Genomic DNA, 27,079 nt, shown 5'->3' with positions numbered 1-27,079 from the left:
GGTGGCTCGGGAACTTCATGCTGGGATGGAGGCACCCTTCTGGCTGTGTCCCTCAGTTAACAAGTCAGAACCAGGGTCCTAGGGTAGTGGGTGGTGTTTCAGTACCCAGGGCATTGAGCTGGTCACCTAGGGCCTATTCCCTAATTTCTGCCAGGTCAAATGGACCTAGCAACAGGGCTCCCTGTACCCAGGGCATTGAGCTGGTCACCTAGGGCCTATTCCCTAATTTCTGCCAGGTCAAATGGACCTAGCAACAGGGCTCCCTCCATGTGTGGGACATTTGAAGACAGGGTGCCCCATTCTTAGAAAGAGTGTCACCTTTTCTGTGAAGGGCAGAAATGCCTTGGGTGTGTGGACAGGATCCAAGGCTGTGCCTAACCCCATGCCTACCCCTGACCTGGGGCTCCCTGTCCCTCTACAGACACATATTCTCATTGGTGGCTGAGGGCAGATGTTCAGATTCCCATAAACTCAGCTCTTTACTGGGCTGGAGTGTCACTCCTGATCTGGGGGTGTGGCTCAGTAGGTAGAGTTCTTGCTAGCATCCATGAAGGCCTGAGGGCTAGCCTCAGCTCTGCATGTACTCCAGCTACAGCGCTGGGAGGGCAAAGGCAGGGAAATCTGAAGTTTAAGGTATCCATAACACGTTTTGGGCCAGCTTGGGCTACAGCAGCTCTTGCTTTAAAAGAACCAAACCAAAATAAAAAAAACCAACCAGCCTGAGCTCCTCAGAGGCCACCACATTGACTTTAGGCACCCAGAATGTTACTCATACAGAACAGGAAAGAAACCCCACTGGAATACTTTGGGTGGAATGTCCACACTGTCCAGGGCCCTGTGGAGGTCACCAGGGTGAATGACACCCCAGTCGCCATGAAGGAAGTAGGTAGAATCCTTCCAGCCTCTTTCAGCTATGGGTACCGAGTGGACTGTTGGCCCTGCTTTCTCCCCAAGACAATCTCTTAGGGTAAGGATGCTAAGATGCAAGGTCATGACCCCCCCACCCCCACCCCAGTAGCTAGGCTCTACTCAAGGATCCCTCTCTCTCCTTCCATTGCTATTGACTAGATACCCCTCCTCTCTGCCCCCCTCTCCCTTATCCCTTACTCCCTTGTCATAGCCCACTGTTCCTTGGAGGAGGATGTTGTCCTGCTGCTTCTGAGGAAATACATGGCCCTTCAGAGTCACCTAGTAGCTGGGACATCCTCCTGGGGGAGGTATCAGAGTCGAAGTCAGACCAAGGCCAGGCCTCTGGCTACTAGTGGAGCTTGAGCCCCTGGCATGGACAGGATGGGATGAAGCGGGTGAGAGGGACAAGAGGCACTATAGAAGGCCAGAAGGGGACATGGAAGGGAGTGGAGAATCCTGCAACCGGGGCTATAGTAACAGGTGTCCAGAGAAGGGAGCAGAACCTAGCAGGCAAATCCTGGGGAAGACTTATGTCTTCCAGTACCATGCAGAGGAAACTGAGGTCAGGACTGCAGCCAGTGTGGAGGGAATCTCCACCCAGCTTATGGTCTTTCAGTTTGGGAAGGGTTCCTGGAGGAGGCATCCTGGATGTGGTGCAGAAAGGGACCTGTAGGTAGCTGTAGCTGCTGGCCATTGTGTTGGGCCTCACATGCCACCAGGGAGGACCTAGCTGGTGCTGTCCTCCTCACCACTCTGTGTGGACCAAGAGCTGGTATGGGGGAGGGGCAGTGTCTCTGCATGGACCAAGAGCTGGCATAGGGGGAAGGGTAGTGTCTGCTCTACATGGCCGTTAACCTCTGAGAAAAAAACTGCTGGAATCAGGTGTTCAGGCTGGGTTGAAGCCAGCTCTGGGGACAGCTGGCAGTTCTAGGATGTTCCTCAGGCTGTGTCCCAGCCTGGATCTCAGTCTTCACCCTTCCATGCTAGAGCCCAACACTTGGATTGGGTTTCTGGAGGATCCATGGTGTGTGAACAAGAGCCTCACACATCTGAGCTCTGATCACACAGCTAGTTGGTGGCCCTGGAGCCATCGTTGTGTTACCTGGATGCTAGCTGCCAGAGGTTGACATTGTGCCTGCAGTTAACTAAATTCAGCTCTGCCCGGCCTCAGACCCTGCCCTACATCCGTCCTTCCAGGGGCCCTCACTTTGTGGCTTTTTCAGTAGCTTTTGCCAGGAGTCAGACAGGACCTTCCCATCCAGAGACCAGGATGACCTGTTGGTGACCAGGCATGACTTGGCATTCTCGGGGGAGACAAAGGCCTCCTTCTAGAGTGTGGGCCCCAAGAAGGCCATCCCATCTTCTATGTTTGAACCCATAGGACTGGGTCTGGCTCTCAGTGGGCATCTATAGGGGAGGCTGTCCCTTGGTATCGCACAGAAGTGGCTCATGATCCCTGAGATACTGAAACTCACAGATGTTCAAGTCTCGTAGGATATGGGACAGCCATGCTGGGGGCAGCTTGCCACAGAAGCACAAGTACCCGAGCTTGGATTCTCAGCACATATGATAAAAAGCTGAGCATGCTGGCATACCTATATGGGAGGGTATAGGTAAGAGAAATTCTGGGCTCACTGGCCAACCAGCTTAACCTAATGGGAGAGCTCCGGGGTCAGTGAAGACCCTGTCTCAATAAACAAGGATGATGTTTAAGACTCCTTGTTTTGCTCTTGCAGAGGACTTGGGTTGTGTTCCCTGCATTCACGTGGAGGATCATAATCATCTGTAACCCCAGTTTCAAGGGTGCCCTCTTCTGGCCTCCATGAATACTGCATACTCATGGTGCACATACATTCCTACAGGCAAACACTCATACACATAAAAAGAAATCTTAAAAAAGAAACGAAACCAAGGAAGATGCTTGTTGTCAACTTACAACTTCTGCACACATGGGCAAGTTCAGAAACCTGCGCGTGCGCGCGCGCGCGCGCGCGCGCACACACACACACACACACAAAGGAAAATTAAGTAATATAGTGGGGTATTTGTGTAGAACCTGTGCACACTGGTGATTTTAGTGAGGCAGAAGTGTATGCAGGCTCTCGGTACAGATGCAGGTGTTTCTAAACATTTTATAACAGGGATTTCTTAGGTTCTGGCTGCATCAAGGAAGCTCTGAAGGCTAGCATGTTTGCCGAGTGACTGAGGGAATAGGTGAGCGCAGTACCCAGCTAAAATCATATTCCCAGAGGCCCCCTGAGAACCACTCCACACTGAACACAACTCTCTCTCTCTCTTGCCTCACAGCTGCTCAACTCCCTGTCCGTGGACCCTGATGCCGAATGCAAGTATGGCCTGTACTTCCGGGATGGGAAGCGCAAGGTGGATTACATCTTGGTGTACCATCACAAGAGAGCCTCGGGCAGCAGAACTCTGACCAAGAGGGGACTGCACAATGACATGGTCATGGGGACCCGCAGTGTCAGGCAGGACCAGCCCCTTCCTGGGAAGGGGAGCCCCGTGGACGTGGGCTCACCCGAGGCCCCCATGGATTACTACGAAGATGACAAGCGCTTCAGACGGGAGGAATATGAGGGCAACCTGTTGGAGGCCGGCCTGGAGCTGGAACATGACGAGGATGTAAGTGTGACCTCGTGTGGGCTGGGGAATAATAGGTCCACGTAGGCTGAGCAGGTCTGTTTGCAGAAGGCGGTGGGGGCAGGTTAGCTCTGCTCGTGGGGCCATAGTGGACTAGAAATTGCTTCTAAACAGCTCTGGGAAGTCCCAAGCCAGCCTCCTCCTCCAGCAATTGCATCTGCCTGGGGCAGAGCTGGCCAGTGACTATGACCTTGAGGTCAGCGCATTTCCTGCCTCAGTTCAGCCAGTGCCCAGCATGGGAAGATTTGCTGGGTCAAAAGGACAAAGTGTGGGCTGTTCTGGGGGCTTCTCGTGGGCGTCCTTGGTCCTTCTCCACGCCTTAGTTCCTCAACCTGTGAAAGAGATCGGTCTGTAGGTTCTTAGGGTCCCTGCTCTGAAACCTGCATCTCTGTAACACTGTGTTCAGGAAGTGTAGAAGTTTTGGTAAGAGAAGTTTCTAGACAGAACAAAGGCTCCACTGTCTCTTTCACTGCCTGCTGAGGCAGCCGAAGAGAGTGGCTCAAATCATTGCAGCTCTGAACCACTCAGCCAATTGCTGTGTGCTTCCTGGTTGACATCTTACCCACTCAGCATGCGTATGTTTGGGGAAAGGCCCTGCTCTGTAAGTGAAATCCCAGTGCTCAGGAGACTAGCAGGAGGATTGAGAGTTCAAAGCCAGCCTGGGCCTCACAGCTAGAGACTGTTTAAAAATAAGACGGTGAGGCTGGTGACAGCTCGGTTGCAAGCACGAGGACCTGAACTTGGTCCCCAGAATCTATGTAAAAAGACAAGCATGGTGACACACACTGGTAATCCCAGACCTAGGGATGGATACTACCAGAGGGACCACGGCTGAATTTGTCCTCTGACCTACACACACACACACACACACACACACACACACACACACACACACGCCGCTGAGGTTATTGTCCAGTGTGACACGGTCTCAGGGTATCGACCACCTTCTTGGGGTTGGACCCCCTGGCAGGTATTTGCAAACCCCTCTGCATGTTCCCTGTGGCAGTCTTAGGGTGCTTAGGGGAAGTTGGGATCAGGCAGCAAAAGTCTGAGGCTGGCGAGGACTCCAAGGCTACTGGACCCCAAGGCTGGCAGCTAGAAAAACATGGGTGTGGCTGATCCTCTGTGATTTCTGTCACTTCGAGCAGGGTTGTGTCTGGCTTGTCCTGGTCCTCTCAGGCCACCCCAGGGCTTTTGAAGCACACTACTGCTGTGCAGAGTCTATGTGCAGGGCTTTTATTCTTGGAGGAAGGAGAGGGCCTTTCAAAGGCTATGGGTTCCCCTGACCCGACCCACCACTAAGGCATCCAGTGCTTGTGTTCATCTCCATGGTTGTCTCTTGCATGGGTTCCTCTTTCTATCTGTGAGGTTCTTTCATGGAGCAATTTGAAGCTCCCAGGTGTGGGCCCTCTGACATGGGGTGACTCAGACTGACTTGTCAGAGCTCAGCCTCTGAACCAAAGGCCTCAGTTTTCCCATCTGGAGACTGAAGGTAGCAACAGCCTTCAGGCAACAACATTGGGCACAGAGCACATCTTTGCTGGTTGGGATTCCTGTTATGTCCAAGTTCAGCCTGGGGGTGCACACCTGAGAGAGGCTGAGGTGAAAGTGAATAGTGATGTTGAGGACAAAATCAAAACAAAAACCTGCGGGGTGGGAGAAGGGGGTAACTGGAAAAGAGGGAAAGGCAGGGAGAAGGAGGTTTTAGTAAGTGATAGCATCTCTCTTCTTAAAACATGAGGGTTTTGGTGATTCTTTTTTTTTTTTTAAATGACCCCAAATTTCACAGACAATTTGGCTCTGGAGCTGAAGAACGCTTTGTAGCAGTTGGTTTGGTTCTTTAAAAAACAAACTATGAGGTGCTGAAGAGAGGTCTCTGTAGTTAAGAGCTCTGGCTGCTCCTGCAGAGGACCCAGTTCAGTTCCTAGCACCCACAGAGTGGCTCACAACCATCTGTAACTTCAGTTCCAGGGGATCTGACGCCCTCTGCTGGCCTCCCCAGGCTCCTACACACACATGGTGCACAAACATGAAGGCAAATACTCCCATAAATGTTTTTTTTAAATTAAGTCAAAAATAAAATATGGGACTGGGGTGGAGCTCAGCTGTAGAGAACTTGCCTGGTATGCCTGAGAGCCTGGAGTCAGTCCCTGACACAAAAAGAAAGGACAGGTACATGAGACAGTCCAGGTTTTCTGGTGTGTGTGTGGGGGGGGTTCATGCATTCGTGTGTATACCTGCCTATGTAGCTCAGAGGATAGCCTTGGCTATTGGTGATCTTGTTTAAGGCAGTCTCTTTGTTGTTTGCCACTGTGCTGCATAGCTCAGGCTATCTCTCCTATCTGTCTCCCGTCTTGTTGTGAGTCCTGGGTTACAGACGCATGATGCCACACCCACTTTACATTGGTTCAGGTCCTCATACCCACACAGCAAGGGTTGATGCACTGAGCCATCTTCCGGCCACCCACCACCACCACCTATTTGTGAGGACAGCATTTCTCTATGAACCTAGGATTGCCATTTCAGCTAGACTGGCAAGCCAGCAAAGCCCCAGGATCCACAGGTCTCTACCCACCTGTGCCAGGGTTACAGGTGCACACTGCCACATCTGGTTTCTGTGAACTAAGCCTGAGTTCGTCCAGGTTCTAGTTCAAGCTTCCTATGCAACAACCCTGAGTGATCTCCCTGCTGAGCCTTGAAGCTATGGCCTGGTTCCACTGACCTGCTGGAAGCTTACGAGATACAGGCCTGGCAGGGCCACAGTTAGCATCTGCTGCTTACTGTCCTGGGTGGAGCAGAGGCTGGGTCTGGACGGGCTGTTTGGGCACGCATGGCAAGCAGAGATGTGAGTGGGCCTTGGCTGCCGAGATTAGCAGGCACGGCCAGCCCAGCAAGGTCAGGCTTGTTTAGGGGTGAAGAGCTAATGGGCTGCTCCCCGGGTGTGCTCAGATAACAGGGAGCCCGAGGGCTGGCAGATTTTGAATTGAGAAAGCCTGTAACGGGATCCCCCAAATGCTCTCTTACTCAATTTGAGGCAAAAATGTCAGGGTTAGGTGTCTTCTGTGGGGATCTGAGCAGGTACCCCAAAACTCTGTGCCTTCCCCATACCCCACACTAACACTTGTGCCATTGAAACGGGTCTCCCAACCTGCATGCCATGGCATGTGACCTTTAACCACAACCCTAGCCTGTGCTGGGCTGGCAGTGGCTCTTGAATCCTGAAAACTAAAACCATCCCCTGTGATGTTGCCGAAAGTGTCTGGGGCCCTAAATCACCACCAGCCAAGGGAACCCTGTTTCCACGGCTGGATGGGGAGGTGAATGATGACCTTGAAGGACATGAGAGATCCTCTGTGTGCCATCAGCCACCTCTTGAGCTGTCACTGACCACAAGGTAGCATTGCAGAGGTCCACCCGGCTTCCTACAGTCAGTGGGTATACACTACACTGCTTCTGCTGTTACCAAAGTGGGGGTCACAGTCTGTACCCAAAAACCACATTGGATCTCTGTCTCTCAGAGGTTGTGGGGAAGGTCTAGAACTTGGTAAGTAGGGCAGACTGGCTTCAAACTCCCAGAGATCCTCTTGTTTCTGCCTCCGTATGCTGGGTTTAAAGATATAATTCCAGCACTCTGGGGCTTTGTCTACTTTTTGCTATTAAGTTGGCTGTTTCAAATTGGCTTCTTGACGCTGGGTGGCTGAACTTGGCTGGGAGCAGTGTCCTGGGAGCCCGGTGCAGAACAGACCCCCTCTGCTTGCTTTCTCACTGAGACCACTTTGCTATCCTGAGGTAGTAAGGATGACAGGTGTCCTGTGATACTGCTAGTGGACAAGGAGCAGCGCTTAACCACCAGGTGACAAGTGTGCCCAGACATGTGGTGACTTAAGACAGCAGATTGCATCTCTTTACGTTCTGGAAGCCACAGGTCGGCAGTCAAGATTTTGGCAGAACTGTACTCTGCCTCTGCTGTTGTAGCTCATATGTCCCCTCCTTGTCACAGACAGTCCCCTTGTTTGGGGTCCACCCCATCCCAGTTCAGCTTTATCTCAGCCTTCTGACATCTGCAAAGACCCTCTCTCCAAATAAGGACCCACCTCAGGCCGTAGCATTTGAGCAGCTGTGAGGGAATGCTTTCCTTAAACCTCCCTCATGAGTAAAGCTCTGCCCTGGAGTGAAGACAGGGCAGGATGGCCAGCAGGCCAGCAGAGGCTTCAGAATCTGAGGCAGAGAAGTGGGGCTCACAGCCTAGGCTAGGAACAGGTCTGCCTGGAGCTGGCCTGCCTCCCCATGGGGCCAGAGTGTACCCTGTACACCCACAGGCTCCGATTCAGCAGTCCTGGGGTCCTAGACTGTCCCGAGTGGTAAATGAAGTAACTTGGCTCCCTGAATGCATCCCCAGAAAAGGGAGGAGCGCCCCTACCCACTGCTCAGTCCCGAGAGAGGCTCCCATGTGACCGCAGAGCCCATAGGGTAACTCTCTTCCTCACCCCCACACTGAGAAATTTAGGATGCCTCACAGAGGGAGCCTGGGTGAGCAGGAAGGACCAATGCTTTGCCCCACAGGGGTCTTTCACCACCTGCTGCCCTTGAGGGGTCCTGGACCCCTGGATGAACTGCATGGTGGGGAGTGGCAGTCCTTCATCTTTCTTTCTCTCGCCTCTTGCCCCCCACTCTGTTCTTTCCTAGCTCTCTCTTTTTCTGCCCTTCTCTCTGCCTCCCTCTCTCCCTCCTCCCCCGCTTCCCTCTCTCTTTCAGTCCTTGTTTTTTTTTTCTCTCTCTCTCACACACACCACCTCTCTCTCTGTGGGGTCAGCTTCCAGGGTTCCCATTAAAGAGACAAGAGAAATTTGTGACCAATGTGTTTTCCTCCAAGAAAATCCATTAGCATTTTTGAAGCGGAGCCTCAAAGCCGGCTGAGTATTATTTATGTCTTTGGGGTCATTGCTAAGAACACCACAGGCTTAAGTCCTGTCGTGTCTATGGGGGGTGCCTGGGGCCCTCACTGCCCTGACGCTGCACTTGACCCTGGCTTTGGCAGATCCTCCAAGACTGTGAACCCAGAATCTCATCAGTGCCTGTTTGATCTCCTGCCGCTGTGTTCATGCCAAGCTGGGGGTCACTCAGTGTGGGGACGACGCAGCCTCTGAAGTGTGGAATGGAGTTAGATAGAACTAGCCATTTCTTGGATCAGGTGGCTTCCCCTTTCTTTGTCTCAGTTTTCCCCATCTGTTAAATGGGGTGGTAGGGAGACTTTACTCATGAGTGGTGGGTGGGGCTAGGAGAGGAATGCCAGACCTGGCACAGCTCCCAAGGTCTGGGCAGCAACAGTGGCCTCACGCTACCGCCACCAAGCAGGATCAGGACTCATGTTCTTGAGAAGGGCAGGATGGCCATGGCCCCAGGGTATGGGTAGAGGCAGGAGCATCCATTTCCAGCTGTCCTCATGACTGGAAGCCAATGTGGGGCTCAGCACTGTGTGTGTGTGTGTGTGTGTGTGTGTGTGTGTGTGTGTGTGTATGTGTGTGTGTAGGAGGTGCTTCAGCCCTGGGCACCTTCATGAGATGAGGTTGTTGGCCAGTTCATGGGATTCATAGGCCTGGAAGCAAGCTGCCATCACCCTCACTCTGTGGGTTTCCTTGGCAAAGTGTGTGGGGGGTCAGTCTAACTTACCTCTGATCTTAACTCTGGGCTCCACAACTGAAGACCCCTGCCTTTGATCTATTTGCCCTAATACATGCACCATTTCCCCATGGTCTCCCCGAGGAGGAACTGAGATCTGGCATGCTGCAGTGCTGGGCTCCAGGCTGCATAGACTTGTAACTCCCAATTCTGCCACGTGTTGCTCTCTTTGGTCCCTGAAGGCCCATGCCCCCACGGTGCTACTCTGAGGCTCAAAGCAGCACGGACTGTTGTCCCTCTAGTTTGATTCGTTCTGCGGAAATATGCTTCTTTGGCCATGAATTCTGGATGTGTGGATTGTGCATTCATGTGTATGCACAGCTTATGTATGTGTGCGTGTGTGTGTGTGTGTGTGTGAAGGCCAGAAGACAACTTTAGCTGTTGTTCTTCTCCCTTTGTTCCTTAACACATTGGCTAACTGATCGGGCTACACTGGCTGGGCACCCGCCTCTGTAGCACTGGAATTACAAGTGGTCAGGCCACCATGCTTGACACTATGGGCTCCAGGGATCAAACGCAGGTCCTCCAGCCTGCTTGTAAGCACTTCCTGACTGAACGATCTCCCCAGCCCTTCCTACCCTGGGAAGCTCACCCTGGCCAGGGGGAGGCAGGTGGCTTCAGGTAAACCCTGTCCCATTGTGGCTGCCATCTGAAGTCCTCTCTTTGGCCAGGTCTGCAGGAGCCTGACAGGTACCCTGCCAGCAGCTGTTAGCTTGAGGTAGGCCACAGTCCATGAGTGCCCCGTGAGAGTGAGCCAATGTCCCCAAGCTCTCTGGGATTCCTCTAGACCACACCAATCCTCTAACCCTGCTTTCTTTGGGGACGCTATTCGCCAACACCGTGTCAGGATTTTTTTCTCAGTACGAGTCTTTTCATTTCTGGAAGTTCTGTTTGGTTTATTCCCAAGCCGGCTGCGTCAGTTTTTAATAGTTTCCTGTCCTTTGCAGGCCTTCCTGTCCTGAAGTTTATGTCTTTAATTGAGGTGAGCGGGCCTGACCTGTCTGTCATCCATCTAATGAGCTCACGCTCGCTAGCCAAGAGCACTGGCTTCTGTCTCTGTCACTTGTTGGTTCTCTCCAGCATATCCCTGGGTTGTTTATGCCCAGTGGACTCAGCTGTCTTTGTGCCCATCAAGGACTTCCTGAAGCACTGTTCAGGGTCCCAGGGCCTGAGCTGACTATGGTAGGAACTGTCCCTGGCCACGGCCACAGGTGAAGCCATTGCACCTTCACAGGTGGTTTTACTCCTCTTTCTTCTTCGTCTTCTTTCTCCAAGCTCTGTAGGGTGAGTCAGAGTAGCAAACATGCTCACGAGAGTGTGGGGTTGTTCGGTGGTGTCTGCCCATTCCCGGGGTGTAAATTCTCCTGTACCCTCAAGCTCTTCAGCATCCACCAACCTCCTGTCCTGGGGTCAGAAGAAAGCGACTGTTCCTTTGTGGGACTCATGAAAGGGGACCTAGTCTTCATGGGAGGGTCCCTAGCGTGTTCCTTCCCACCATGGCTGGGTGGCCGTTGAAGCCAGCTCAAGCCGGGCCTGGTTCCCACCACACCCTCTGAAGACATGGTTCTAGTGTCCTCAGTGGATCTTCATTTGCTGTCATGGCATGCCTTGCAGCTCCCTGCCCTGCTACCAGCTCTGCAGAATCTTGAAGGCGGTGCATTAATCTTTTTTTTTTCTAATTGTAGCCAGCATTTTTGTTTTTGTTTTGTTTTCCATGGAGGATTGCCCTAGTGGGGGTGGGGGAAGGGTGGCTCCACCTTAAATGGCAGCAAAGGTGTGACAGGATCTGTCTGCTGATTTCTCTGTTATCCAGCAGGCTTCAGGCATGGGGCTGGAGAGAAACACGTCCAGGGCCTGTCCCTGACATATTCTTGGCAAATGGCAAGTGAGGTTGGCCCACCCCTGAGAACCAGTTCATGGCTCCACAGATCCCGAGGCTCAAATCTGAGGACATTCCCCTAAGGGTGGGTAGGCACCAACCCATTCTTGCCATGGACTCCGGGTCTCCCTCACACTGTGAACCTGGCTAGCAGTACCCATTACTGTGGGCATGCCAGTTAGTGGGCAACCCTTCCCCACCCAGGCCCTACACTAGTGGCAACATATTCCAACCCCGGGGACTGTGCCTCACCCTCTGGGAGCTGTGTGGGTGGAGAAACACAGTGAGCATGGCAAGTGAGCACCAGATTGGGTTCCCATGCCACACCTGCTGTTCAAACATCTGGATCAAGTGTCTACAGATCTTTTCAGCCTCTCACCAGCTATCAGGGTACACTGAGGCAGATCAGAAGGTCTGCGAGAAGGGGACTGGGCTAGACGCTGGAGCTGTCTCCATCTGGTACACAGTAGGCACCTACTACAGACTGGCTGCTCCTTTTCCTCTGTCAATCACTCACTGAATACACTGTGCCCTGGGCAGTCAGCCATCCTAGGTGCACACTGGAGCAGAGCCATAGGTCTCAAGCTCACATCTATTGAGGCAGCCATTGCCAGCGGGGAAAACCAGGTGGGAATCAGGGCATCGGCCAGATGGGAGGTGTGGTTGGGCATTGCCTTGACTGCTGCTACACAGGGCTTCGGGCACAAGGGTGAGGTGCTGTCTCAGCCGCATGGACCCTTTGTGGGACCTCTGCAACTTTGTTTTTGTTTTTGTTGTTGTTTTGATTTTTGTTGTTTCCTTGTTGTTTTTTTTCCTCCCTGCCCCCTTATTTTTCCTTCTGTGTTTTGAGACAGGGTATCATGGCTAGCTTTGACCTTGCTATGTAGATGAAGCTGCTTTGAACTCCTGACTCTCCTTCCTGTCTGGGGTTACAGACAAGTACCACCTGTGTGGTCAAAGTTCTAGTTTACTTTTCTTTTGTGTTTGTTTGTTTGTTTGTTAATTTTTGAAACAGTTTCACACTATAGTCCAGGCTAGCCTGGAAGTCACTATGTAGCCCAGGCTGGCGTCATGGGACACCTTTTGAACTCATAACAGTTCTTCTACTTCAATCTTTCAAATGCTGAATGTCCTGGAACCAGTTCTAGTAAAGTCGGAGTCCTTTCATTCGGGGCTCAGGATAGAAACCTAACTCCTCAGCTGTGCGCTATATGGAGCTAGGTGGCCTGACCTAATCCTCCCCACATCTTCTAGCAGGGTACTTCTTGGGGACCTGTCCCTTCACAGATCCCTGTAGTCTAGCTAGGTTGTGCCCTCCCTGGGGTCTTATGTCCGTAAGTTTGTGGTTTCAAAAGTCTCGGCACAGTGATCAGGAGTAGGGACAGAACTTAGTCTTTCACAGCCTTTGGCTATGACTGAAGGACCTGGCCATCCCCCAAGCTCCTCCTACTGCGGGAGGGCTGTGGTCAGGCTGGGTACCACATTTTTAAAAACATCTTAGTGTATTTTTGCTAAATGGGTCCCACGACCCCTTCACCAACCAGATGTTTCCTTGGGAAAGACCCGGGCACTCACGTCAGCAGGGCCTGCTTTCCCAGGGATGCTGGGACTGCAAAGAATATTTTGGGTCTTAGCGTGCGGGCGAACACTACACAGAGATTAATCTTGGTCTATAGTGGAAAAGCTAGCCTCCACCACTTGTGAGCCACAACAGACATTTCCCCCTGACTCAGGGGTATCCCATGACATCAGCCTGTGAGTCACTGGGGCCGGTGACTCTGTGACAGGGCTGGCCAAAGCAGGAGTGGCCTAGCTTGCCTTGGAGCCAGGCTGAAGCTGTACTCAGCTGCTTCAGTCCCTTGTGTTGACTTTGCCTGTGGACCCAAGGCTGGAGCTCAACTCCTAAGGGTACCAGAGGACTTTTGTCTGCAAACCAGACCTCATATCTCCTGCCTTATAGATGAGGGAACAGGGTCAAGAGAGGTTAAGACACTTGCCATAGACCACACAGGCCTCCTAAACGCATCCCATCTATACCAGGAGCAGCAGAAGGACCATGGATTTCTGTCCTCTCTGGGGTGCTTTCTCTGTCCTGGGATGATATCTGTCTCTTCAAAGGAGAAGACCAAGCCTGTAGCCAAAGCCGTCTATCCCTGGGCTCTGGCCTGAACTATCATGTTTATCTGTGACAGAGTCTCGATTAGCCCAGGCTTGCCTGGCATTCCCTAAGAGGCTGAGAATGACTTTGAACTTCCGACTCTTCTGCCTCCACCTCTACAGTGCTGATATTACAGGCACACCAACACTCCACCCAGTTTATGGGGTACTGGGGCTTAATCCCAGGGCCTCATGCACACCAGGCAAGTGTGTCCCCAACCTTTGTTACATCCCCGTCATGGTCTATCTCTTCCCACCAGGTGCTCTGCTCTGCAATGTCAGTTCCCAGAGGCACCAACTTTGTGACTTTAGGTCTAGACAAATGTGTTTACTTCACCTGTCTCAGATGCTTGATTAGTTTGATTGATTGATTGGGTGAAACTCACCATGTAGCCCAGGATAGCAGACTGGCCTCAGAAACAATCCCACTCAGCTTCCCAGAATTTTTTTCTCTCCTTTTTTAATATTTTTATGGTTTATTTAACTTTATTTTATATGCATTGTTGTGAAGCTGTCAGATCCCCTGCATCTGAATCTTCAGACAGTTGTGAGCTGCCATGTGGGTGCTGGGAATTGAACCCAGGTCACTCTGGAAGAGCAGTCAGTGCTCTTAACCACTGAGCCATCTCTCCAGCCCTCAGAATTTTTTTTCTTATAGGCCATCCTCAGATGACATTGGCCTGTTGGGTTTTGGCTATTAGCCCGCGGCACACCTGTGGTCTGGGCCACTCACTCAGCCTGTGATCCTGGGCACAGAGGAGGCAGGTCACACTGGCTGCTCCGTACCTCATGGCAAGCCCCTTCAGGTCTCAGAATTGTGGGCCAGAGAGTTCTGTAGACACTTGGGGCTGAGCTTCAGTCTGCCATGAAAGGTCTTGTGAAAGCTCTGGGCAAGGTCCTGCATGTTTGTGTGACTATGTAGACACTTGTCCCTTGACAAAGGCCCCTTTCCAAGGAACCAGGTGTGGCACTTCTGCCATTGGGGAAGCACAGCTTGGGTCTGAATTGGCAGCAGGAACCTGAAGCAACTGGCCACATCACACCCAGTCAGAACAATGAGTTAATATATGGGTGCTTTCCTACTCATATACAACCTAGGATGCCAGGCCCAGGGAATGGTGCCACCCACAGTGGGCAGGCCTTCCTATTCATCAAGACAGTCTATTACAGAAACATGTCCACAGGCCAGCATGAAGTTAGATTGTGTCAAACTGACAAAATGAGCCATCACACTTGTCTCAAGTCAAAGCAGCACCGCAGGGGGACCTGGACTTGAACTCTTGGTGTCCCTGTGTCGGCCTCTTTAAGGATAACAGTCATAGATCTGTAGGGACGCCGGAGTTAGGCTACCATCAGAGAAAGAACTGCATGACCCCCACAGGAGCTTCTGTCCAGTGAGCCCTGAGAGCCCCAAGTCACGGCGGAAGGCTGTGGACCTGGAATCATGAATGGTCCTCTGTTGTTACCAGGCTTTGTGGGGAACTCCCACTTAATTCCTGAAAACTTCCTAAGTGTTTTAGACCCCTAAGGTCCCTCCTGGCTGTGACCAGAGAACCCCTGGATTCTTGCATAAAGTGCTGTGTGTAAGAAAGGCTCCTAGCACCTGATGGTGGTGGCGCACCCCTTTAATCCCAGCACTTGGGAGGCACAGGCAGGTGGATCTCTGCACAGGCAGAGTTAGAAGCCAGCCTGGTCTACAGAGTGAGTTCCAGATCCGGGACAGTTGGGACTACACAGTGAAACCCTGTCTTAAAAAAAGAGAAGAGAAAGGTGCCTAGCCATGGTGAGTATTGTCAGGACATGGCTGGTGCCAAGCAAAGGCAGACACACCTAATCAGTCACAACTGGGTATCAAGGTGAAAGGGGTCATAGCTGCCAAACACCCTGACCACCAGCCCTTTTTCTCTCTGTAGACCAAAATCCATGGTGTCGGCTTTGTGAAGATCCATGCACCCTGGCATGTGCTCTGCAGGGAGGCTGAATTTTTGAAACTGAAGATGCCCACAAAGAAGGTAGGTAGGAATGTTTATATTTCAAAATACTAGTCTTGGTTTGAGGACATCCTGAAGTAGAATCATCTCCACAAACTCCTAATCACTGAGCGAGGGGAGATATTTCCTTTCCCCATGAGGCCTCTATCCCTGCCAGGGTGGTCTTTAGAGACTCTAGGCCAGGGCTAGATAGATACCTTAACAGTCAGACTGCTCTTGCGAGAGAACTGGATTTCAGATTCCAGGACCACATAGGGTTGCTCACAACTGCCTGCAATGTCAGTTCCAGGGGATTCAGCGCCCTCTTCTGGCCTTTTCAGGTACCTGTACACAGATGTACATAAATACACAGGCACACACACAGCCTTAAAAAAAGAAAAGAGTAACATTTAAGGCCCCACCCCACTGGGACACCAGGAGAAGGTCCAGGCAAAAAAAGCTGCCCACTCTGTCCCAGGAATTTGACCTGAACAAATATAGTTCAGTTTGAGGCCTTGCTTCTTTGATGCTTGTGGGGTCTCAGATAATTTATCAGATTCAATTTAATTACATTTTCTAGCTTGCTGGGATTTTTCCTTTTAATCTCTGAAAACTTTATGGCTGAAGAGCAGCCTGCCAGGGAAGCCGGGCTGAGAGTCCATATTTATGTGTGGGGTGGGAGGGAGACGTTCAGTGCGGCTTCTCAGATCCACTGAAGCCGCTTGGATTACAGCTTTGGAAACAAAAAGACATTTGGGGCAAATGTTTTCTAGAATGTGTTATAATTGAACTCTTGGCCCAACTCTCCTAAAATGCTGGGTCCTTTGGGTAAGCCTGAAACAGCAGATAGAGGTCCGCCGGCTACCCAGGTGCTCTGTTCCCAGGAAGGACCATACCATTGTGTGGTATTTTTCTGACCATCACAGAAAGGATGACTTAGTCACTTTACACATTACCCTGACCAAAGCTGCTTAATGAAGGAAGAATTTATTCGCTTCAGTTTAGGGAAACCCAGATCATAATGGTGTGGAAGGCATGGAGCAGGAGCGGGAGACGGCCGGTCACATTGGATCCATGAGCACGAAGCAGAGAGGGGAACGCTGGTGCTCAGCTCACTTTCTCCCTTGTGTTCAGGCTGCGACCCCAGCCCATGGGATGATGCCATTCGCATTCAGGGTGGGTCTTCCACCTCAGCCCAGTCTAGAAACTTCCTCCAAGACACTCCCAGAGGCTTGTTTTCATGGTGATTCTAAATTGTATCAAGCTAACAAGAAACATTACCAGCTTTTACAGAAGTCAGAACGCAGTAGAGGGGCTCATGTCTCTGCCTGGTCTTGCCCACAGGTGTACCACATCAGTGAGACCCGAGGTCTTCTGAAAACCATCAACTCGGTTCTGCAGAAGATCACAGACCCCATCCAGCCCAAGGTGGCTGAGCACAGACCACAGACTACAAAGAGGCTCTCCTACCCCTTTTCCCGGGAGAAGCAGCATCTGTGAGTCAGAAGAACAGGTTGATTCCCAGCTGCCCCCACACAGGGGAATGTGTTCTTATAGTATTTCGTGACTCCTCAGCCCAGAAGAGGCTGAGGAAGCAATGTCTAAAGGCCCTGGTCACAGAGCAAGGCGATAAAGGAGCTTTGCCTGGCTTGGTAATGCATAGGGAAACCTGCCTGGGCCCTGGCTTAAGCAAAGGTCTAGGATACACAGACCTAGCTTTGTCCCCTGAGCCCTGGTTCCTTGTCACGAAACCTCAGCAGCCCATGGAGCAGCTGGTGAGGCAGCAATGGATTGATCAAGAAGCCTCCCTCAGGGAGTCCCAAGGCCCTGGGGCTTCACAGTCAGCAGTGTGTTGCCTGGCAGTGCTAGGGTTGTTCTGGAACCTTCCATACTCCCTGTTCCCAAGGGGCAGTGGTACATAGCCACCTGGCTCAGGTGGAGCAGTTGCAAGGCCTCCCCAGGCCTGGTCTCACTGGCAGAAGTGGGAGAAAGGGCTTGGGTACCAGATACCCAGGCAGTTTGGATGGCCAGGCCCAGGAACAGGTGGCTTTGGGGTGCTGTGGCCTCGAGGATGTCCAGAGGGCAATGAGCATGCACCCACACTTTAGCTCAGAACAGAAACCTTTGCTTTGCAAAGATAGTGGTAGCTTTGGGGGAGCCACGTGCTGCCCTGACTCCACTGGCCAGTCTTTGGTGGACTGGACACACTGCCGTGCAACCTCTGCCAGCTCAGGGGAATGAAAGGTTCATACCCATTGTCCAAATCCTGCTCATTTCCACCCTGTTCTTACTAAGCATCCCAGGGAATGGTGGTTTCAGAGCTATTCTTGTGCCCTAGAAACCTCAAGCTATCTCTGTGTGGCCCAGAACACCTGCATGCAAACCATTTCCTGGGAACGTGTCCTCAAAGCCGAAGCCATCATGTGGAGGGATGACACTGTCCCTGTCCCCTGACACTGAAACTAGGACTTGAAAGACTGCCTTCCTGGGTTTTAATTTCATCCAAACCAGGATTGGCTGAGCATGCTCGTACCTGCCTTCTATCCCAGTGCTGAGGAGGTGGAGGCAGGGGGATGAGGCTTTCAAGGCCATCCTCAGCTACACAGCCAGTTGAAGACCAGCCTGGGCTACATGAGACTTTGTCTCCAACAAAACACAATGACAAACTAGAGTTGGAGGGCACTCTCAGTTGCCTTCCCAGCAATGGCGGTCTCAGAGCACACTGGGCTGATAAGATCAGCTAATGCCCTGCCCGGGGACAGGGGAACCTGTGCCTGCTATGAGGATAGTCGGACCCCTCACGGTCACTTATTAGAGACAGGATGCGTTCCCAAGCTGGGAGCCTACAGCGGTCGCCTTGTCTCCTTCTGTTCCTGCAGATTCGACCTGACTGACAGGGACTCCTTTTTCGACAGCAAAACCCGGAGCACAATAGTGAGTAGGCGTCCTGGAATTGCTCGTCAGAGGGTGCCCTGGGACCCTGGTGATCATTTCATTTCTCCGGAACTCCTCGGGGTGGAAGCCGGCTCTAATTGCCTGTGACAAAAATAATTAGAATAATGAATCAGGAGGGCAGTGGGTGGCCCAGGGGAGGGAGGCCCTGGCTGCTCGGTTTGGAGGAGGAGCGTGAGAAAGGATTAAGCTGCAGGAAGCTGGGGGAGGGGACCTCCAGGCCAAGCTCCAAGCCTGCAGACCCCCCTGGTCACTCCATCCTGATAGAGTTTGCAAGGGGCTTGGCCGGCGATGTCTGGGCAGGCCAGGCAGCTCAGCCTTGGCACATGTATGAGTATAACATCCCAAGGCCTTTGCCAGTGCAGCCAGCCTAGGTTGCAGTCTGACCATGCAGGCCACCCTGCCCTACTCAGGGCATTGGCTTAGTGTTTATCCTTCAGCTGCCAGTTTGACTGCCAGCCAAGCTGGGACTGTGCGTGGCACAGGACCCAACTCCTATCTAAACAAGAAATCCGCCTGGCAGCTAAGGCCTGCTCTGTTCTCTCCTGCCTGGAGCATCCAGCCTGGCTGGGTCACAGTCAGGGCTGAGGGGAAGCTGCCCGTTTGCCTGGTACAGGGAACTTCTTGCAGCCGCCACCCTGCAGGAAAGTGGCACAGGTCCTGTTGGTGAAGGAGGCTCAGACCCAGGACAGGCAGGTGTTCCCCTCTACTGCCTCTTCCCTTACCTGTACCTGTAAGGAAGGCTCTCAAACTGTGCCAGAACAAGACTGATTCTGGTTTGTCCCCCCAGGGGCAGGGTAGCACCCCCATCAGCAGTCCCATGGCGCAGTGTGCTCTTGTTATCATTGGTGCTTTTAATTTTTTTGCGTGTTTATTAACTTACTTTTTGAGGGTGGTGAGTACATGTACCATGGTGTAAGTGGTAGAGGTCAGGGAGCTGATCCTCTCCTTCTGGGGATTGAACTTAAGACAGTCAAACTTGGCAGCAAGAACCTTTACCTGCTGAACCATTTGGCCTTCCTACTATTGATTAAGTTTGACGATTCAATTTCATGATAATAAGCAACAAAAAACTTGGGCAAAGACATAGCCTCTGGTCAAACTGGTACTGGTGTGTTTGAGGAGCAACCATATCCCCCCCTGGACTCTGTTTCTTGCGAGAACCCCTACAGTGTGACCCGCAGTTTCTCTCCCACATCACTGTAACAGCTATGTACCCATGCTTCGGTGTGTATGTGTCTTGATTTGCACGTTTTCCAGGGTGTCCGATGCCTCTGGAAGAACTTTTGCAAGCATACTTTAGCTGTGGGGAGGTGCCTGACGTGGGAGGGGCTGTGAACAATTCTGACATCTCTTCCTGGTGATTAGCTGTGGGACTATTTGGTCTGAGTTTCCCCTGGGTGAATGCTGCTATCTACATTGAGCCAGAGAGGGCACTAGGGACAGCAGACGTGGAGAGCCATGACTCTCTTTGCTGCTGGAGGAAGGAAGGAGAGACACTACCTCCCAGAGACCCTGAGGCCAGTGTGTAGACCACCTCTGTGTTCCAAAGGGATTTGCTGATTCGCAGACCTGCATGGCTGGTCAGGTCTCATCTCATGGTTTAGGCCAAGGTGTGGCAACCTCTTCCTCCTCACTGGCCACTTCTCTCCTGGCACTGGGGTGGCTCATGTACAAGCTATTTGGAGTCAGAGACCAGCAGCTTTCAAGAGACAAGAGCTTCTTATGCTCGCTGGGATTTTAAACAGTGGGCCTGTAAGCAGTGGGGAGCCATAAAAGGTTGTCAGGTAAGGTGTTTCATATACTCAGTTATGTTCACTCTCAAGGGTTGGCTGTGAGAAAGGGGTGAAAGGCGTGTGTGTAGTCACATGGTGCAGATGGATGGATGTGAGTCGTGTGGTGGTAGAGGTGGGTGTGTGGTCATCTGGTGGAGGTGAGTGGATGTGGGGTCACATGGTGGAGGTGGATGGATATGGGCTCACGTCACATGGTGGAGGTGGATATGGGGTCAAGGGTGGTGGAGGTGGATGGATGTGGGGTCAAGGGTGGTGAAGGTGGATGGATGTGAGGTCACATGGTGGAGGTGGATGGATATGTAGTCACATGGTGCAGATGGATGGATGTGAGTCGTGTGGTGGTAGAGGTGGGTGTGTGGTCATCTGGTGGAGGTGAGTGGATGTGGGGTCACATGGTGGAGGTGGATATGGGGTCACATGGTGGAGGTGGATGGATATGGGCTCACGTCACATGGTGGAGGTGGATATGGGGTCAAGGGTGGTGGAGGTGGATGGATGTCGGGTCAAGGGTGGTGAAGGTGGATGGATGTGAGGTCACATGGTGGAGGTGGATGGATATGGGGTCACATGGTGGAGGTGGATGGATATGGGGTCACATGGTGGAGGTGGATGGATGTGGGGTCATGGGTGGTGGAGGTGGATGGATGTTGAGTTGTGGCTGTCATGACTGTGTGAGCGGAGAGCAGGAGATGGTTGTGGAATAAGCAGAAAGCCATGACAGGTTAACCAGTTCGACATACAGAGTGACAGAGAGGGTCCTGGAGAGCAATTGAGTAGGGATTTATTAAGTACCTACAGTGTGCTCTCTCCTGGAGGGAGGAAGTATTGAGAACATCAATTGCAGGGCAGATGGTGAATGACAGACAGTACAGGATAGGACAGAGCTATGTCATAGGCCTTCTAATGTGATCCTGGGACATCTTAGAACTGTGGGGGTGGGTGCTTTTACCAGAGGCTGCAAGAGGGAACTCAAAGCAAGAGGCTGGGGCTGCTGACAGAGGAGCCGAAGATGTAACGGCAGAGCCAGATGGTGCAGGCCTAGAGGCCAGTGGAGGGTCACTGGTCTTGCCTGCGTGAACACAGTACAGGGTTTGAGGAGTAATCACCATGCTCAGAAATCCTCACCTGTGGATCATGAACAGCGCTACGCCTGTGACTCAGCTGGTAGACTGTTTGCCTAGATGACAGGAGGCCCTGGGTTCGATCCCCCACCACCCCATAAACCAAGCATGTGGTGCACACCTGCAGTGCCAGCCCTTAGGAGGGGAAAGCAGGAAGAGCAGAAGTTTAAAGTTGTCCTTGACTATAAATATGTTTGAGGTCATCCCTGGATACATGAAATAAAATGAAGCTAATTAGATCATGGCCGTTTATTTCAATCCCATTTTCCACAGAGTTAAATTGAGGCCCAGGGGTGGTGGTGCAATTTGCACATGCTCTCCTAATGCAGCCCCGGTCAAACAAGACTCGTCAGCCAGGGCTCCTGAGAACACCAAGCAAAGTATCTCATTAGTCAGTGAGCTATGAAGAGGGCTGGGGTCCCTCCATAGGGACTTCTTTCCTGGTGCCCAGTGTGGTTGGGGCCTTGAGGTCCACGGCCACACCTGGCCCCCCTCTGGGCATCTACCCCACACAGAACTGCATGCCAGCTCTCTGTTCCTGCTCTTGCCTCCACAAAGGGGCAGTGAGCTGCTGCAGGGCACCAAGGTGGCTATTATATCTCCCATGCCACCCCCGTCCCCTTAGTTCCTAGGAATGTGCCCAGTGCACATGACTAACCCCTTGTTAGTCCTGCTCTAGGACGTGAAGAAAGAGGGTTCTCTGTGACCCCTATTTCACTTACCCCTGGAAGTTACTTGCTAGAGTCCCAAACCCAGGACCCTCCTGGTGCCCTGTGACTGTGGCCTTTGACTGGCAGAGCAGCAGAGTAACCACTCCCCCTTTCTGTCCCTCCCTCTGTGCTAGGTCTATGAAATTCTGAAGAGAACAACCTGCACCAAGGCCAAGTATAGCATGGGTAAGGACAATCTGTGGACTTGAGGTCAGCGGCTGCTTCTGAGTGGCCTTCTTGCCTCTGAGCCCTCTCAGGGGGGTGGGTGTCTGGCTTGGGGCTTCCTCAAAGAGATTTGATTTAAGCCTGTGTTGGTTCAGAACAGAGGGCTGGGAAACTGGCAGAAAAGCCGTGCCAGGGTCCTGTCCCCTGTGGATTTATAGCCAGGCGCTTTACACCCAGAGGTGCTGTGCCCTTGGCTGAAGGTTCTTGTTGGTATAAGGCCAGCTTCCCGCAGAGAGACCCTAAACCATGAAAAAGAAACAGACAAATGGTTCCAAATTCCTCTTTGATTATAAGTTCAACAAGAAAGAATGACAGGGGTGTCCCTTGGGGACCACAGCCCAGTTCAAGGCTGTTGGAAATAGCAGCCCGAGGAGAACAGTGGCCAGGCTGTTGTGTGACCCGACTGAGATGGGCCAGGCTGCGGGGAGGGTTCTTCCAGGACTCAGGGACGGCATGTAGCCTAACTAGTGTGACCCACAGGTGGCCACAGGGACACTCTGAGATGCCCAACCCCATATCTTGATTCATTGGAGTTAGGGACCCAGCCAGAAACCCAGCAGCCCTGTCCCCATTGGCCTGGTCCTTGCAGACAGTGTGGACCACTAGAATGAGCTTATCTTACACCCTGGGTGAATGGAGGAGGAAGCAAACTCAGTCAAGTCACCACTGTCAGAGCACAGCTGGGACGAAGCCTCTAGAAGTAGAAAGGGTTGTAACTCCAATCCAGGCACTATCGGGTCCCGTTCATAGAATTAAATGTGGCTTCCATGAAGGTCTGTAGAACAGGCTGGACTGTAGCTAACCCCTATTCTAGCTTGATCCTGAAGCAGAGGGGCTGGGTTGGTTCACAGGCCTTTTTTTTTTTCCTTAAACTTCTCTAGTTCCCTTGCCTCTGCATGGAAGAGAGAGATCAGGGTGCCTTTGTAACCCCACTTCATAGTGGCACCTGGCCTGGGGGCTCTACTGACCAATGAAGTCACTTAGTGACCCTCCATCGACTAGTGATGGGCTCCTGATAGCCCCTCTCCGTCCCAGGGGCTGCCTTCGGGTACTTGAGTTCTAGGGTAAGGAAACAGAGAAGCTAGCATGCAGTCACACAGACAGGGCTGGGAACGCTAGAGTGATTAGGGCAGAGAAGACTTAGGAAAGAGGGTTGGCAAGCCTGCCACACAAACCCAAGCAAGGCCTGTGGCAGCTCCACATGCATGCTAGGAAGGGTGAGGAGGCCACAGGCCAGGATCCAGCTCCACATACATTTTTGATGTGAGGCAAACTTTCTGCTTCTGAGCGTGCTTCAGTCACGCGCTCTGGCTGCCTCTGGTTGTGATTCCTAAATGTCCCTCGGTGCACCTGGCTGTTCCAGGTCACTATCCAAGGAGATGGTTCTTGAGCCACGTTGCATAGAATCAGCTTCCAGGCTGTTGAGAAAAGTTGGCACACATGGGGTCACTTAGAAAGCCACTCTGCCCTGCACGGGGTTCTGGGGCAACAGTTGAAAGTCTGGGGGGACGAGGATCTAAGACATTGGTCCCAAAGATGTCAAAACCAGAGCAGTTTTCCAAGATCTCCTCCATCCCTGGGTTCTCTCTCCTCCCCACCTTTACTAGCAGGGTCTGGAGACAAGCACAGCATCCCTGCAGCAGACAGGTGTAGATGTGACTGTTTTTATTTCTCCTATGCCGGTGTGGGCTCTGGGCCCAGCCAGCAAAGCCCCAGCCATCCTCCTTCGGCCCTGAGCACTTGACCGTGAACCCTTTGCCTCCACCAGCTTTCTTCCCCAAATGTAGCTTTGACCCTTCCAGGCCCTTCTGTGTAACTAATAGCCAATGTGTAAACAGGGCAAGGAGAGGGAAGAAGGAAGGACTCTGCCCTTCTAAGTAAACGGCGGAAGTGTGGGAAATACGGTAAGAGCGGGGCCTCCTCTTCCGCTTCTCCCATCAACTTACAAGCTAATTCCAAATTGTATGTGTGTTTCCTGACACCATCAATTTCCCATCCGTCCATCTTCTCATGATCAGCTTCTCTGACCGCTCGGAGGCCATCTTTCCATCTGCAGACTCTCCCTCAGGCCGGTGGGGGTAACTAGCGAATCCGAGGTTTGGGGGTGACTGAACTGCTCCTGCCTCCTTCCTCAGGGACAGAACTTCCTCTTGGGGTGTGCTCTGCGTCTTCCTAACCCTACCAATCAAGCATGTTGAAATCATCTCTAGTGGATAGCTAACTCGCCCTGCTGCGTTCTACCCTGGGGAAGAACCCCAAGACGGTGACCGGGCTCTGGGTAGCCTGGTGCGTCTGGCTTTGAGCAGCATCCTCCCTGTGAACCGGAGCACCCTGTGACGGCTCTGACTTCCAGATGTGGGCAGCAGGCCTGCTGGTCCTTAACTTCTCTCTACCTCTGTTTTTAAGGCATCACCAGCCTTCTGGCTAACGGCGTATACTCAGCCGCGTACCCTCTGCACGACGTGAGTAACCTTCACACATACTTAATTCTGCATCGTTTGATTCCCCACCCACCCCCAGGCTTCAAGGGCCACGCCTCTTGGGAGCTCCGGTTATCCTGCGGTCACAGCTTCCTGCTTGGCCTTCTCTGTCCCCCCTCAGTGGGAGCTGGAAAAGTCACACACAGGGCTGTCTTGGCAGACAGAACAATCCCATGAAAACGGGGAAGACTGTGGGAGAGGCCAGGCTGGCTTCCTCCATACCTCGCAGCCAGCTGATCCACAGGGTGTTTGCCCTGGCTCCAGCTCTGCCACCCCGGGCTCTGGCATTCACCAGGGCTCTGTGTACAGTGAATGACCAGCTTCCTGGGTTAAGTGTCCAAATCCAGCTGGCCTCTCTTTGACAAATTTCACTGTGGCCGGGGTAAAGAGATAGGGTGAGACTGTCTCCTTTATTTTCTTCATGGAAACAGGGATTATGCTGTGGGGCCTGAGGAGTGTGTGAGCCCCAGCAGAGGCTCCCTGGAACTCGCCAAATGTGGAGTGTAGCGTGGACCAGGAGCCCAGAGCAGGAGGGAAGGAGGACAAGCCTGGGGTTGGCAGACCTGGATCTCATGCTTCTGCTCTTGCTTCCACTGGCCTTGAGCAGCTTGGTAGGACTAATGTCTGTAACAGCAGGACAGATGTGGGTATCCGAGCAAGTCCAGGCAAGAAATCACTTTCAGGAGGAGACAGGGATTGCTGAAATAGCACAGGGCAATGGGCCATGTGGGGGACTTTGCAGGAGAGGCCAAGCTAGGCTCATCTGTCCCCTCATCTTACATTCCCAACCCTAACTGGGGCCCTCACCACACTGTAGAGCTAGGGGTTTGGGGTCAATTGTGCCTTTGGATGTGCTCCTCTTCTGTTTGCCTGCGGCAATGTTTTTCTCTGCCTCTTCTCTCCAGTCCCCTTGATTCCTTCCTCCCTTCGCTGGCCTTCCAAGGCCCCTTATCCCACAGGGAGAGGGCTGCTGGGCCACAGTGTGCGTGCATACGTGAGTGTGTGTGTGTGTGTGTGTGTGTGTGTGGTGTTAGCTGTTAGTGGGACTCAGGCTCTCTGGCCTCCTCCTCAAGGGATATGTTGCTTTGTAAATACTTCCAGGGTAGTGCCCTGATCCTTCAGGCCCTGACAGTACTTCTGGTCCCTCCCATGAAGTCTCTGTTCCACTCTTGAGCCCCCACCTCTTCAGGATACCACTGGGCTCCAGGATACAGCCATGCCCAGCCTAGTGCTGCCCTGCCTTCCCTGGTATAGCTGGAGTCCAGAAGTTAAAGTGTTTCTAGGCCCTGGTCTGCTTTGAGCTGGCCCTTTACATCTTAAAGGGAAAGGATTGGAAAACTTTTCGAGAACCTACTACACTCCAACCACTGCATACACTGGAAATTTTATCTCATTTAACCCAGTGAAAATACAGATTCAGAGAGGTTTAGTAGCTTTCCAAAAGTCACAGATCCCTGCGAGGAACTGCGAATAAAGACCACTTGTGATTGGCACCCTGTTGCATGTCCCTAGTGGCGCCACCACGTGTCTCCCTTCCCTAAAGGTCAAATGCTCCATCTTTGCCAAGCAGACCTGTCATCATTCCTTATGCAGCAGCCCTATGAAAGCCAATGTGGTGGCCACAGTTTCCATGTTAAAGATGGGGAAACAGAGGCTTGTGGGACTTAGGCAGCTTGCTCAGGAATGCACAGCCGAGAAGCAGAGCCTAGAACCTCTGGACATTAAGGAAATTTCCACCCATAAACTTAGCAAACAACCAAACAGCTCGCATTCCATTAAGTATCAAGCTCACACTGAAACAACTAGGGAAGTCAGGAGTGATGTCACACAGGAGTGATGTCACACATCTGCCATCTCATAACCCAGAAGGCTGAAGCAGGAGGATCGTGAGTTTGAGACTAACCTGAGCTGCCTAGTAGGACCTTGTAGCAAAATACTAAATAAGCATGCTTTTAATACCAGCACTTGGGAGGCAGAGGCAGGCAGATCTCTGTGAGTTCAAGGCCAGCCTGGTGTGCAGAGCTAGTTCTAGGACAGCCAAGGCTACACAAAGAAACCCTATCTCCAAAACCAAACATGCAAGCAAAATACAAAACTAATTCTAGGAAAAATAACTTGCTCTGAAGTGAACCAGGTCTGCTTTGTGCCCTTAAACAGAGGGAACAGATGGAGGCTAAGTGAGACTGGACCAGAGAGGGATTGGTGACTATGCTCACTCTACAGTGCTTGGTGCTTGCCTGTATATTCTGCATCCATCTCCTGTCCTCCACTCATGCCCCTGTCTTCATTCCTAGCCTGGGGCATCCTCATCCTCTCCCCATCCCCATGGACTGTTCTTTCTTTCACCTAATATCTCTAGGTGGATGTTGGGCACTGCAACCAGCTGGGTAGCCATGGTGGCTGTAGGCACTGTGGCCAGTAGTGTAGCCATGGTGGCTGTGGGCACTCTGACCAGCTGGGTAGCCATGGTGGCTGTGGGCACTGTGGCCAGCTGGGTAGCCATGGTGGCTGTGGGCACTGTGGCCAGTAGAGTAGCCATGGTA

At 52.3% G+C, this 27,079-nt stretch overlaps 1 protein-coding gene across 10 annotated transcripts in view; it reads left to right on the top strand.

Annotated features, from left to right (window-relative positions):
* Window positions 1-27,079, top strand: part of Ano1 (anoctamin 1) — a 160,931-nt gene that overhangs the window by 73,097 nt on the left and 60,755 nt on the right. For 6 of the 10 annotated variants that reach the window (XM_050136714.1, XM_050136704.1, XM_050136713.1 and 3 more), the window contains 7 exons: window positions 3,217-3,549; window positions 15,196-15,294; window positions 16,597-16,748; window positions 18,132-18,186; window positions 21,966-22,017; window positions 23,895-23,960; window positions 24,463-24,518. In XM_050136714.1, the coding sequence (XP_049992671.1) occupies window positions 3,217-3,549; window positions 15,196-15,294; window positions 16,597-16,748; window positions 18,132-18,186; window positions 21,966-22,017; window positions 23,895-23,960; window positions 24,463-24,518 (813 nt within the window). The remainder of the gene's footprint in view (window positions 1-3,216; window positions 3,550-15,195; window positions 15,295-16,596; window positions 16,749-18,131; window positions 18,187-21,965; window positions 22,018-23,894; window positions 23,961-24,462; window positions 24,519-27,079) is intronic. The other 4 variants (XM_050136712.1, XM_050136708.1, XM_050136711.1 and 1 more) reach the window with 1 other exon arrangement.

The sequence above is a fragment of the Alexandromys fortis genome, unplaced genomic scaffold (assembly GCF_014885135.2).
Source record: "Alexandromys fortis isolate MF-2015 unplaced genomic scaffold, M_Fortis_MF-2015_v1.1 scaffold_3, whole genome shotgun sequence".
Taxonomy (NCBI): domain Eukaryota; kingdom Metazoa; phylum Chordata; class Mammalia; order Rodentia; family Cricetidae; genus Alexandromys; species Alexandromys fortis.
The sequence above is the reverse complement of the archived record's forward strand: the minus strand, read 5'-3'. Positions and strand labels throughout refer to the sequence as shown.